Raw genomic sequence first — 14,360 nt, 5'->3', positions numbered from 1 at the left:
AATTTGTATCGGCGACATAGCTCGGTCTGGTGTTACAGAACCACATGAGTCTGGCGTCCTGGCTCTGGAGTAAGTAGTCGTAGTGAAAGGTGACAGGGCCCTATCTGGGGAGCACGGTTCATCTGAGATGGAGGAACACTTGGATTTAGTTGTCGGAGAAATGGATTTTGTGGTAGGGGAAATTGAGGCATTCTGAATGATTGTAATTCTCTGCTTGGGGGGTCCTCCACTTGTGGGTATGACGGCGGTGCTGGTGAATGACTGAAGAGTTTCTGTGTTGGGACTGGTTATCTCTAGTGTTGCCGTGTTGTGTCCGTGGTCAGGAGTGACTTTTATATGCAGCGGCTGTCCAGGACAGTGGGCCAACACCACGTCTCCAGACTGGACGTGGTTGCCGTTATGCCGTGGTTGCATTTTGCCATTCACCTGATGGGCAACATCTTTGGTTTTGAGGAATGGGTCTCTTGCTCGCCTCAGGTTGTTGTTTAGATTGTTGACATTGTTCATAAGTGAAGGGCTATATTTGGCGAGCTGCAGTTCGTTGCTGTAGTTTGCGCCATCGTTCGCCTCACTTTCGTCATACAGCTTACCGTTGACCACCGCTCTTTCCAGCGGTATCATAGTCTTGCTGTTAGGAGGGATGAGGTCAAGCGGTTCGGTCTGAACCTCCTTGGTCGACAGGTGAAGGTCTGAAAACCGCCTTCCATTCATGCCCGGGCGAAGGCTTTTGCTGAAGCGTCGGTATCTCTCCAGCTCTCGAGTTAGCGTCTCCATTTCCCGGGCGAGTTCTTTGTTTCTCACCTCCTGCTGGGTCAGTTTTCTCTGCAGAGTGGAGTGGTCAGTTTTCATTCGGCAGATCGACTCCTCTGTTCCCATGTATTCATGAATTTTCTCCTTCAGAGCTGTCACCTCTCTGGACAGATGACTAGACTTTGCTTCCTCTTCCTTTAAGCGTTTATAAAGGACATGCTCTTGGTTGCACTCCTTCTTTTCATTCAGTTGGTACATTGTCAGCTCTTTTCTGGATACTTCCAGTTCCTCCATCAAGGCTTTGGCTCTTTCTTGTTCATTGGCAAACCTTTTCTCCAGTGTTTCATACTCTGGTGTTTTTAATGAGTCTTCCTCTGCCACTTTCATATCCTTTAGTTTCCGTCTTAGATGTTCAACCTCCTGCGTCAAGTCTTTGACTTTGTTGTCTTCTTGCTGAAAACGATTTGCCAGAGGTGTCTTGAGTTGCTCTTCTTTCGCTTTGCTTCTCAGGTATTCCCTCTCAATTGTCTCAAGTGACTGCAGCCGTTTCTTCATCATATTGACTTTAGATTCCAGATCTTTATTCCTCTCTTCCTCGGTTCGTAGCTTGGCCTTCAAGTCATCCCTCTCTTTTGTTGCGAAGCACATTTTCTCCTCCAGCTCTGCCTTTGACCTCAATGCCTTCTTGCTCTCCTCTATCAGCTTCTCTGTGACTGATGTAACTTTGTTTTGCTCAGCCTGAAGCTTGCCTGTGCTGTTTTGCACCTTGTTCTCCATCTGTTTCAGCTTATCGGCCATCGCTTTCCTCTCATCCACCAGCATAACCGTCAAAGTCTTTAACTTGGTCAGATCTTCCTTCAGCGTCTGCTCCGTCTTGACCACCTTGCCCTCAGCGGCCTCCAGTTCTTTGACTCTGGCTTTCAAGCCTTCCAGCTCATTGCTCAGAAGCTTTGACACTGTCCTCTCCTTCTCCAAGTTACTTTTGAGTGAGATGCATTCTTGTTTGCTTTTACCGAAAGCGTCCTCCAGTTTTTCCAAGTCCGTAATTCTGTGGGTCAGTTGATCGACTTCGGTTTTCAAGCACCGGCTCTGTTTGGTCTCTTTCTCCAGTTTCTTGTTGAGGTCTCTGCACTGGTCCTCCATCCTGATCAGCTCCTCATCCTTCCCCTCCATTTCAAGCACTCTTTTTTGTAACTCTTCAAGCTCCAACATGAGGCTCGAGTTTCCACTCTCGCCTCGGCTAATTTTGTCCCTCATCTCCTGCAGCTCCTCCTCGGCCCTTCTCAGGGTCTTATTGGTCTCCCCCAGCTCATCCAGCTGCCGGCTGAGTGCCGACAACTTCTGGCGCAAATGCCTGTTTTGGGCATCCTCGCTGGTCAGTTTGGCAGTCATGGCTTCCTGATCTTGATGGTGTCGACTGGCCTGCTCGCGCAGCTCAGCCTCTAAGCGAAAGACTTTCTGCTCCTCTTCCTGCAGACGAGCATTAGCCGAGCTCAGCTCTTCCTGAGCTCGAGAGAATCCGGCGCTGAGATCTTGGACCTTGACCGTTTTCTGATTCAGCTGCTCAGTGAGACGCTGCTGTTCATCCACAACCATCAACGCGAAAGACTTGAGTTTAGTCAGCTCTTCCTTTAGACTTTCTATCTTTTTGTTGTTTTCTTGGTCTTTTCGTTCTTGGTGTGCCTTTTCCTGATCGATTAGCAGCTTTAACCTGTGAAAACAGAAAACATTTGATTTAAAGACATGAGCTGTACAAAATATATTTATAGATATGATTTATCTATCCAGTTGATAAAATCTATCAGTAAACATTTGGTAAATTTGGGCCGCATCTCAGATAAATGACACACTAACACTGTTATTTTCCCATTGTGGCTGTGGAGGAATAAAGTCTTAATGTCACAGGAAATTTAACACATCATAAAACAGCAGAAGTTTGGGGGTCATGGTTTATGTGTGGTCATTATTGCCAACTACATCTCATGTGAAGAGAAAAAAGCTGAGTTTTCAACTGCCGGGTGGACGTTTGAGCAGTTCAAGATGTGCTGCCATGATAAAAACAGCACAATTTTTTTCCTTTTTCCATTAAATTTGAAGCAAATAGTAGAAGTCAGGAGCTATTAGTCAAACGTGCCGGATTATCCTGATCATGTTCAACATGAATACCTCTGAGAAAGCAGGAGTACTCCTCAAAAAATACAAGATGTAAAGTATTTTAGTGGATAAAGAGGAAATTTATCATTCTCAAGTTAAGAGATTTTCCCATTTTGAACATTTAGGACAGTTTCTAATCTTCCTAGGAGTTAACATTGAAGAATGTTAACCTCAAATGTTCAAAGTAAAGAAACAAATAGACCCATCTCAGAATTTCCAGGCTTCAGCTGGAAAGTTTAATGCCAGATTTATGAAAAAAAAAAAAGCAGCAAGCCATTGAAATGGCTGAAAAAAGTCGGTTGCCAACATCACAGCTGAATGAATCCTACAACCCAACGAATAAATCAAGAACCTTCAACTGAGGCAATGTTGAGGATGTGATAAAGCCATAATGTGATGACTAGCAGTTCCTGCTGATGGTGGCTCCACCAGCTGCTAAATCACAGGGCGTAGTTCTTTCCATGACTGCAGCCAGGCTTGGTGTGAAAATTAGACATTCCCCCGCATGTTGAAAACGCAACATGAGCGAGTTTGTTTTGACACTTTTGACACTCACCAAGGTATAGGTTACCGATTTCAGCTCTTTTGGGAAAGAATTGTGGTGTTTAGTGGCTAATTTGAGCAGATGGTTCTGTGTTAGAGCGCCGCGTGTCCCACATGATGCAGCTCGATGTGTGAGCCGGTCAGGGCGTCTGCCTCTGAGCCCGTTCATCCCCTAGGGGGAAGCAGCTGCCAGGCATTTCCACACAAACATCCCTCTTGCATGGAACAATCCCATAATTGAGGGGTTCCTCTTGCACCGGCCCCCCCACCCTTTACCGCCACCGCCTGCCCTCCCCGTTTCTTCTCTCTTTCTTCCTTTCTTTTTTCTTTTGCAATTAAAGGAATTCCCCCTGCTCCACAGTTTAAACAGAAACCTCCTCAGAGAAGCGAGGTGATACATGATGTCAGGGCCGCGGGTGCAGTGTCATGTCTCTCGTTGACGGCTGCCAAACTGGGGGGGGGGGGAATAAGAACTGGATATTAAAAACCAGAGAGTAAAATGTTATATTGTAATGTTTACTGCCAAAACAAAGCTCATTTGTGTAGCTAGTGTGTTTATTCTGTGGGCGTTTAAAAATACTTGAACCCTTCCAAGCTTCATTTTTCAGTAGCGTGATGTTTGGTGTATTTCAACCCAGTTATGCCAAATGTGTCAAAGTCAGAAAATTATTTAAAACTGGCTACAATCACCTTCTGTCATGGATTATTCATTTGACATGAAGTTTAACAAAATGTTTTTAAAATGAGAGTAAAAAAATTATAAAATGTTTCATAGAAAAACTGTTGAAATGTGTTAGTCCTGGTATTTTTGGCACTACTTTATGGGTTGGAACAAAAGCAAGGTTTTTTTTGTGGATTAATACCGTATTTATAAATGCATACAGCCTCGATCTTTTTGGTTGACGAAACCCCAAACATATCAAACATAACAATTTTTTTTTTTAAGTAAACTTATTTTCTCAAAAAGTCCTTCAGTGTGTTTCTTTTATTTGTACTTTTTCCGTTTCCTCTTACATCCAGGTTTAAACAAAAAATGACCACTTTATACATTTACATGGCAAAAAAAAAAAATTCAGACATTTTTAGCATTGGGTGAACTTGATGAAGCCACTTTTTTAATTAGCTAAATCTGACATTTGAAATGTTATTTTAATTTGAGATGAAAATCCCAGTTTCCAGGATTTCTTGCGACTGTCTTGTGTGACTTTGTCAACCATCACGTCGGCTATTAAACGTCTTCATGGGTCACAAATCGAAGGGTAAATTGCTGCCGTCTCATTCAGGGGCAAATGTGCTAAAAAAAATGCTTCTTTGGGAACAGACTGTGTGCCTGGAACGCACGATTGCTAGGGAGAAGTTGAAAACAAACACGTCTGTCGGGTAAACCCATCTATAATCATTGTTTACTCAAAGGCCTTATCTCAGTTCCTGCTGGTTTTGGGGGTGATGTCATCGGCTGAAATAGAAGGAGAGATGCAATTTACGCCAAAGGAGGGCAAAATTCTCTGCCGATTGCTTTTTTTTTTTTTTTTTAAAGTCTAAGTTTAGAGCGAGATCCTGATCTAGTGAACATCATATTACCAGGAATGCTTTTTTGCCAATCCATTGTCTCAGTTAACCTAACAGTCATATTTTTGACCTGTCAGAGGAAACCGAAGCACCCAGAGAACATGCCAACCCCAGGCTGGGATTTGCACCCAGGACCTCCTCGCTGCTAGGCAACAGTGCAACAGCTCTAAAGCCTACATGACAAACTCAATGCATGACAAAGTTAGCAGGTTTTCTATGTGTTTTCCAGTAATATCTGAATTAGTCATCTCTGCAGCAGAAGCATATTGATAATGCCAGGAATACTTTTGTTTGTCCAGCCACTTTCTCTGTCATATCACACCTTCCTGCTCATGAAGAAGAATGTTTTCTTAGATAAATATTTGGTTCTTAAATTTAACCAGAAAACTTATTTCGTATGAAGAAGCTATCTACAAACATCTGCTCCAGAGTTTTTTATTGTTTTGGCTCTCTGGATTGGAAAGGTCGTTGACCTCTGGTCTAGAACGCGCACCGAGCAGCTGATCTGGATTTTAAGCGGCGCTCCTCTCATATTGAAAGCATATTAGCAAGGAGGAATACATAGCACAGCATCATGCCTTTACCACCCACACTGCAGCCGCTCCAGCTCCCTTGAAAGAATCTTTGACAACCACCCTGGGTCTTAAATGTGTCATGGAAAAATTATTTGCACGGAGCGATTTGACGAGTCTGTGGGCTGCGCTGGATTGTTTCTGGCTTTGTTGAAAATATCAGGTTTTCCCTCCCCCCCCTCTCTAAACGTGAGCTTAGCAAACATTAAATCCTATTAGAGAGGGGAAGGAGCATCCAGGCGGGAGCAGTTCTCACCAGCCGGCTTCCTCTCTACAGGACTTCTGAGGCTGGAAACTGTGGCTCAGCCCAAAGCCCGGAGCGGCACCGCGTGCGCCGCATGTCCGGCCCTTGCCACAGCTGCTGAGGTTATATATGTTCAGCTACAGTCTCGGTTCTAGAGAACGTTTGATGATTGATGCAGCGCAGCGGCGGGGTTTAAAGGCCGAGCGCAATGAAACGTCTGCCTCCAGAGTGCAATCAAAATGTGTGAATTATGTCCTACTTTTCATTAAATGGAGGAAAGTTTTTTTTCCTGAAATACAAACACTTCCTTGTTAGCGACAAGAAAGTGTCGCTAACAAGGACAAAATGCATTTATCAAAACTACCAAATAAACATAAAGTTGCCTGTTAAGAACTATTAAATTAGTTTTGCATTCATTTAGTTTTGACATGAATTAGACCAGTGAGATAAAATACATAGTCTTATATACATATTTCTGAAATATTTTTATCTTTTTCATAAAAATACAAAGTGTTGAAATAAAAGTGATGTAGTTTTAAAACAAAAAAAAAGTGATAGTCATTTTTTTCCTTATATATATATAAAAAAAATATCTCTGCTTAAAAGTTTTTGTTATTATAATTACATAACCTCAAATGTATGTTGTGATACAAAAAAAAGAAAGAAAAAAAAGATAAAAACCAGGCAACTGTCCCCATTAAATTTTTTAATGAAAACTTGGATGAATTTTCTCAAAGTGAATATAAATGACAATCTTCTGGTTGCACAATTAAAAGCTCAAACTTTCATTTAAGATATGGTAACTAAATATTACTTTATGTATGGCTTTTTAAAATAACAGAGTATTTTTTTAAAAAAACTAACTCTATCCCTACCCTAAGTAGATACTAAAAAAACAATATTTTAAAGGAGTTTAGAAACGTTTCACAGCAAAATGCTAAATCTTTAGTCTTTTTCTCAAATTTTGACATTGTAGACTTCACTTCTGTTACTCCAAACTGCTATTAGTTTTGAACGTTTCCAACCTGACCAGCAGCTGCTCATAAACCAAACAACCCTTCGCTTGGATCAACAGATCTCTGATATGACAAGGTATTTCGAGCAAAATTCAGCTTTTCATTTTCTTTCTGTGCTTCTCTGAAAGTTTGATTTCTGCGATCACAGAAATGCCGCCGACTTGTGAAGTTCACAACTTTTACTTTGCCATTCCAGATTTAGTTCAAACATGACGCCGACCTACACATAAACATCCTTCTTTACACCCAAAAAACAGTTTTATTAAGCAAAAAAGACTTTCTCCGGAAACAACACAAAACTACATTAACAGGAAGGGAGCTAACTCCCAATTATCAGCTTCTTTTTTAATCTTGAATATAAATGACAGCATCCATTGTGCCTACCTGCTCTCCCAGCTTTACTGCTATGACTTTATTATCTCTCCGTAAAACATTCGACCCCTCAGCTCCGTCTACGGCTCTCACTCTGAGAAGCTGTAATGTGGGCATTCCTACAGTTAGACCAAACAATATGTGCTCCCTGCCCGCGGACCATTACATCATCAGCATGTCCTTATATGGGACTTTGCACTGCAGGAGCTCACAAGAAGGGGGTGTGCTCACCGCTGGTGTGCGAGTGAGAGCAGCGCTTAAGCGTTTAGCCGAGGAGGTGAGCTGTGATGTGCGAAGTTCGGGCTCCGGAGACGGAGCAGGAGGTGAGGAGAGAGGGGAGAGTTTTGGGTTTCGGTGTTTCCGTCTGGCTCCCGTCAAATCCAGACGTTTACGGAGCCGAAAGAGAGAGGAAATCTCAAGAATCGTTTTGTGAAGTTACAAAAAGTCTTAGTCGAAAGCGGAGTTCTTATATGCGAGGTTTGAAGAGTTTTACACCAGCTTGTCTGCAGTTTGCAATCTGTGATGACAGTGATATGGGATCAGGTTTTCTGCGCCGTTAGCCTGATCGCCACACAAAACCTAACAGCCAAAGAGAAAAGCAGTACACATCTAGCTCATAGGTCTGTTATATGTCAGGAGTCATAAGGTCAAATTCAGTTCAACCTTTTCATATGAAATACTCCACTTTTCTTTTGGCTTTATGCTTTAAATTACAACCGTATTCTTTGATATTTTTTTCACCTTATTAATGGTTCTGATTTCTGTCCCACCATCAGTTTCTTTATTAGTAAATGAACACAAACAAAGTATGAGACTTTTAAGAAGAAAGAACTGAACAAACACCACCTTTTTGTATCAGAATTGATACATTAGATTTTAGAATCATATTGAGTAAAAGATAATATCACCACTTTCCACTGAATAGGTTGTTTTTTTTAATCATAATTGATATGTGACAAATTGTACAGTACATGTTAAACATATTTTCATTTGCAAAGCCCCAATAATAATAAAACAAATAAGTAACAATAAAAAAGCATCAATAAAAATGCTTTAAACTTATCAATATGATGAGAATCATATTTAACTAAAAAGCCTTTTAGCTAAAGAAACATGTTTGCTCTTAAAAAGATGCAAAATTACGCTAAAGGTAATGTAGGAGATGATTGTTCTTCCTGTTTAGCTACGACTCAGTTTTAGCATTGCTACACAGCTAGCTGCTATTGAAATTGCATCACAGCCACGGAGTTGAGTTGCGCTTTATTCCTGGTGTAACATTCACAACGTCACAATCTGAGCGCATCGAACAACTAAAATGATGTTTTCAAGAGTTTGCGAGTTCGAAATATTGCACTTTAACATTTGAGGTTGTTAAAATAACCGCAACTCATTCGTTTTATGTCATTATTATTTTGCAGTAAATTATGCATGGCCACTTTAACTTGCTGGCCACTGTTACCTTAACTCTTCCTAACCTTTCCCGGTGATGTTAAATGTGGATTTTAGAGAATAAGTTCACAAACATAACAGTGGAATTTTCTGCCAATCCATAATCGTACCTTAAGCCGGCTGCATCAGCGCCACATTGTTAGTCCTTCAGAATGCTGTCACCAAACTCTGTCCGTATAGCTGTCTAAATCCACATTTGGAAAATCCTTCCTACCGTGACTCACCTTTTGTCATACGGCAGTCAGGTCTTGTATCTGTGGTTCCTCTGTCAGTGTCTATTGTTGGGTGAAAAATGGACCCATTTCGACCAACAATGACAGAAACAAATGAGCAAGTTGTTCTTGAAAAACCGGCAGTTGAAACAGCAGCAGTTAATGTTTCGGTAGCTTATTCCCTCGCACCTAACAGTATGTAAAAAGACGACGCTCTCTCTTGGTGTTCTTCAGGCCAAATGTTGAACTTGGAAAGACGAGGCCAAAAAGTCTTCCTGTCTCCAAACCACTGAGCAGACTATGTCACGGCTTCACAATGGCTGAGGTCATTGTTGCTAAACGTTGCGAGTCTTGCCAGGCAAGCTGATGGAAACTGAGAGTTCTGGGATTTATCTAAAATGACAGGGTAAGACTGTTATGTAAAGCACAACGCATTATGGATACAGGAATTCAAGTGAAGCTCACACCACAGCTCAGCCGGGCTAGACCATCACCAGAGACGACTCAATGACTGTCTTCTTCGATCATTAATTCCTTCCGATGGCAGTTGGACATCAGGCACACCATAATGAGAGGAAACAGCAGTGAGACAATGACAGTCATTCTGGTTGAAGGCCGACGGTGTCGAAGATGATCCTCAAAGTTGAAACTGCAAAATTTCACGTTCCAGATCCGCTTCAGAAACTAGCTGAAGCGGAACGTATGTGACCTTCTGGCTTATGTAAGAAATTGGAATGAATCACGACGCTTGGAGCCGATTGGAGGAGACAGTTACTGGAGGACAATGAATGAGGCAGTGTGGAAAATGTTTTCACCGGCACCGAGAACAAGACCACGCCAAAGATAGCAGGAACTTCCCAGAGCTGCCTATGCAAACACATGGAGTTGGGTTTAGCTTGGAGATGGGATCTTGTTCTTTAAGACATAAAAAAAACAAAAAAACCAGACGGATGAGGCAGACTATTTATAAACTGGTTCTAGGGACTGGGAAAGAAGCATAACCGCTCCAGCCTAACACCCTGTCCTGGTTCTCAGCCCTCCTGCCTATTAACAATTTTGATATTAAACAAAGCGTTCCTTCAATCTCTCATTTGCATTTATGATACTGCTTGTGCAACACTTGTGTAATCCAATGCTTGATATCAGTCACCTCAAACAAGAGTGCTGTGCCATGTCTGGAGCCTCGCAATCCATCAACCCCGTCGACGAGGCTCCGACTCTAAACTCCGATGTTTGTTCCCATTCCTCTGCAACACAATGTTTGCGCTTGGAACAAACAGTTTGGTCATCCAAAGTTGGATTCTATTTCAGGACCTGGACATATTGAGGGCTCTGAGTAATGCACACTTGAAACAGATGTTGGGGATCAAACATAGGAGCAGGCCACATGAGCATGTTTGCTGTGACAAGCCTCCGCCAGATGACAAATAGTGGGGAGATGAAGAGGTATTGTGTAACCACTAAGGAATGACTCTTGCTCTGACACTGTGCAGAATAATGTGGAGGTTTGGGCTTTTAACAAGCTTTGTAAAGAGCTTGTCAAATAACAAAACTTGTGTCTTCAACAAACTCTTAGTGCAACCTATCGCGTGTCCCAACGACAAAAACAAGTCAAGTGGGCAATTCGTCCAAAGTTGCGATTACCAGTTGCTATTGACAACATGCGCTTGATTGCGATGTAGACATGCAGGCTGTTAGAGCGTCGACGTAACCGAGGCGTTTCCTTTCACAACTCGCATCAGAAATATGCTGATGTTTTCATATCGAAACAAAATTTAGTTAATTAAAAAAAAAAGTTAATTTCAATGTTCCCAAGAAAAGAACATTTCTGAGGATAAAAATTATTTTCTTTTTTTTTTTTTTTTTACAGCTCTGTCCACTGTCATTGCCGAGACAGTGAAAAAAAACAGCATGGGTTTAGCTGAGCAAGCGGGTAAAAGTTTCCAAAGTACCACAGAGATTAATACGCTACAGCTTGCAATGAGATATTTTCCCTAACTGATGCCCTGAGCTGTGTTGTGTTCCTTAAACACTGAAATCACACGGGACAACAATCAGGCCTTGAAGGAGTGTTTCAGGGAGAACTTGAACCCCGCAAAGAATCTGTAGAATGTGCTAGAAAAAAAAAACTGATTCATTTGAATACGATTATGGTGGAAAAGATGGAGCGAAAAGTAAATTTTTCATTTCACTTTCCTAAAATAATGGCCTATAGCTTCTTTTTTTTTTCCCTAAAAAGTAATTTTAAAAAAATAAAATAAAATAACAGAAAAAATGTCAAAACATGTATTGGGCAAAAATACATAAATAATTTGAAAAAAGACTAACAATATTTTAATATGTTTTTTTTTTTTTTTTTTTTTTTATTAGTGTGCGTCTTAGTTGAAGCATCTAAAAACGAAATGTAACGGGAAAAAAAAGGAAAAAATGTTGCAATAAAAGTTGGGGGACAGATGCACAGAATGAGAGAAAAAGCCAAGAATGTATAAGAAAAAGTGTCATTTTTAGCTAATGTCACACAAGCCGCAAGCTGCTGTTTAGACTTGTTGTTCAATCTCTTTGATTTATTAACATAATCTGTTGAGTTGAACATTTAAATCCAGTGGTCTGACAAATCATTCATGTGTAAAACGAATGGAATGCTGTTATTTTTCGTCTGTCTGTCTGTCTCAGCTGAACGCTGGTCTGTCTGAAGGTCCCACCATCGTCTTCTCTGACTGGGATCTCTCTTCCGGCTTCGTCCCGGAAGATGTCTGGTCTTGTTCAGTGCTCTCTCTGACACACACACTGGTCCGATACACAGCCCAGGGCCTGGTTACCTGACATGCGTGCATGACATCATTGTCTTGTAATCGGCTCCACGTGTCTGCCTCCCTCTTCCTCCTCGTCCCTCTTCCTCCTCGTCAGATGACGACGAGGAGGAAGAGGGAGGCATACTCCGCTTTCCTTCATCTGCCCCTGCCTTCGTCTCCATGTTCTTGTATTTGTAATTTGTTTAAACTCTTGTTGTCAAATTCTTTTCCGCCCTCCTCTTTTTGCTTTCCAGATTTCCTACACTGCTTCTCGTCTGATCTCAGCCTGGGCCTCAGCGTGTGTTCTTCCATTAAAGTGGCTCATGATTTTGATTGCCAGCTTTAGAAAATCTCAAGAGGATGGCTGTTGGCCTTTTATGGCAAAGATTGGATTTTATAGCCATTCTCTGGCTGTAGACCTGTTGTGATGGTAACTTGCAGAGTCTAAATTACTGTAGAGGCAAATTCCTCCTCGGTAGCCTACAGTACTCTTGTGGTATTCATAATTTCCCTTACTTTTGAAGTCCTCCATGCAGCTTTCATTCTAACATCTCTCAAAATGAATTCAGTATTCTAAATTAACTTCTTTGTTCACTATTCAAGATACGAAACCTAAAAATAAGAAATAGGTGCACAGTTTGGACTGTATGTCAGCCTCAGAGGGTCAAAATTCACAATAAACCGGAAGCTTCCGAAACACAGTTGAGAAACAGAAACTATTCAAAAATCAACGCGCAAAATTTTCAGCTGCTGATGCCAACAGTGAAATACCAAAGATCAAACGACCCGGTTGCAGTAGATGTGATTCAATCCAGCTGTCATGCAAAATTGCAAGAACTTTTAACATGTTGAAGTCTTCAAGTTTTGCCATTTCCATCAAACCTTTCTAACGTGATACTTCAAAATGCATGCAAAAAATACACGCTGATAGAAAAAAGTCTGGTGGGAAGAGATCTGTCTGCAGGAGTTAAGAAGATTTCAAACCAAAGAGCAAAGCAAGCGCTGCACTAGCCGTCAAGCATAGCGGTGGTAGCATCATGGTGAGGGGTTGTCAAAAACATTTTCCAATACTCTAAAGAGGATTCAGTTGAATGGATGTTTGGCAGCATGGAAAATGTGGATGAACTGAACATAAAGAGAGACAGGAAAGTGAATGGATTTCTCCTCACTTATCACAAACTGTCTCACAGATGGAAATACTTCCTGTCCCGTCATGACAAAAGCCACTGGAATCTTCAGTTTGATGGGAACCCGAGGCAAAAACTCAGTGTGGAGGCAAACATCCAGACCATCAGGATGATTCCAGGTGTTTATGGTAACAATAAAAAAAATACTTTGTACACATCCTGTCCTCGGTTCGCATGAACATGTCTGGTGACGGTCTCTGCAAAGGTTTGAGAGCTGAGATAACAGAACATGGAGAGTTTATGTGGAGAAAAATGAGGCTTACATAACCAGTTAAACAAACTGTGCTTTCTTCAGCCACACTACTGAAAACTTTGATAACTTTTCATCCCCAGCATAGACTGCTGGACAACCTTTCTCCTACTTTGACCAAAGACTGTAGTTTACAGACTGACAAAATATGGTGACTGTCGACAGAGAGAAGTGAAGAGGGAAGTTTGTCCCTCGGTTGGTTCAGCTGGTAACCGTTGGCCATCTTTGATGTAAAGGCGGATGCTGTTTGTGTAGACGGGTTGGACGCAACCAGCAGAACCAAGTAGAGGAAACTTCACACGACAGCAAACAGATCTCTCATTAAGCTGGCAGGACTAATCAAGGTGAGGCTGTTTGCTGTGTGTTCTTTGGTCTTCCCAGCTGTCAGGTGAGCCGGGCAGATCTGCCTCTTTGAAGGTTTCCAGACGGATTAGCGTTGATCTCAAACGGCCTGAAGAGACGAACAAGAGCCGCTATTTAGGCTCATATGAGTCGGATCAAAATCCTGGGATTCTTCTCACCATCTACTTCCACCTGTACTGCTGTACAGCTTACTGTAAATCAACCCAGGAACAGCGGCCTCTGCACCAGAGATGGTCTCAGTTACCAATGTGCCGAGGGAAGGTGCCACTTTACTGAGTGCAGCCCTGATCTGCCTGATCCGTTAATGTTCGGGTTCCGCTATCACAGCTCAGTCCTAACAGGGCGTTTGAGGAGAGAGGCTGAATTGGAGAAATGACTCTGGAACCACAGCAGTCTTTTATTTAAAGCTCAGCTGGCGTGAAGTAAATGCTCGCTCACTTTTGGAGGAGAACATGAGCGGCTCTCATTTAAAGTCCTGCTCCTGTCAGGAGGACAGCTGGGCCAATGCAAACGCCTGCTGAGCTGAAGAAACTCATCAGACGTGGAGCATCTCTAAACACAGGAAATGAGATCCACAATCTGTTCATCCTTTCATAAATAGTGGGGGAGGAGGGGAATCCAAAAGTCCTCTGTGAAACACATTCATTACACTGCTGTTGTCATAGAGACGCAGCTGAAGGAAGCTCAAACCGACAAGTTTCAAGGAAGCTTTTAAAGTCCCGTTTCCCACCTCATTATGCGTCAGCGTTTTAGACGTGTGAGTTTTAATCCACATACAAAATAATTCACCAGTGTTTGAACATGTATACTCAACAATATTCAGTTCATTCTCATCCCTTTTATAGCTTTCAATAGTATCCTAATATAATTTTTATGCACTTTTTGCA

At 41.9% G+C, this 14,360-nt stretch overlaps 1 protein-coding gene across 3 annotated transcripts in view; it reads right to left on the bottom strand.

Annotated features, from left to right (window-relative positions):
- The window catches only part of filip1l (filamin A interacting protein 1-like), a 47,288-nt gene that overhangs the window by 6,147 nt on the left and 26,781 nt on the right, over positions 1-14,360 (bottom strand). For 2 of the 3 annotated variants that reach the window (XM_055059169.1, XM_055059168.1), the window contains exon 5: positions 1-2,461. This exon is cut by the window's left edge and continues 357 nt beyond it. In XM_055059169.1, the coding sequence (XP_054915144.1) occupies positions 1-2,461 (2,461 nt within the window). Of the gene's footprint in view, positions 2,462-7,232; positions 7,320-14,360 lie in introns of those variants that run through there. The other variant, XM_055059170.1, reaches the window with a different exon arrangement.

Source organism: Poeciliopsis prolifica, unplaced genomic scaffold, assembly GCF_027474105.1.
Source record: "Poeciliopsis prolifica strain line A6 unplaced genomic scaffold, Auburn_PproV2 SCAFFOLD053, whole genome shotgun sequence".
Taxonomy (NCBI): Eukaryota; Metazoa; Chordata; class Actinopteri; order Cyprinodontiformes; family Poeciliidae; genus Poeciliopsis; species Poeciliopsis prolifica.
Note: the sequence above shows the minus strand (reverse complement) of the source record. Positions and strands in the feature narration are given on the sequence as shown.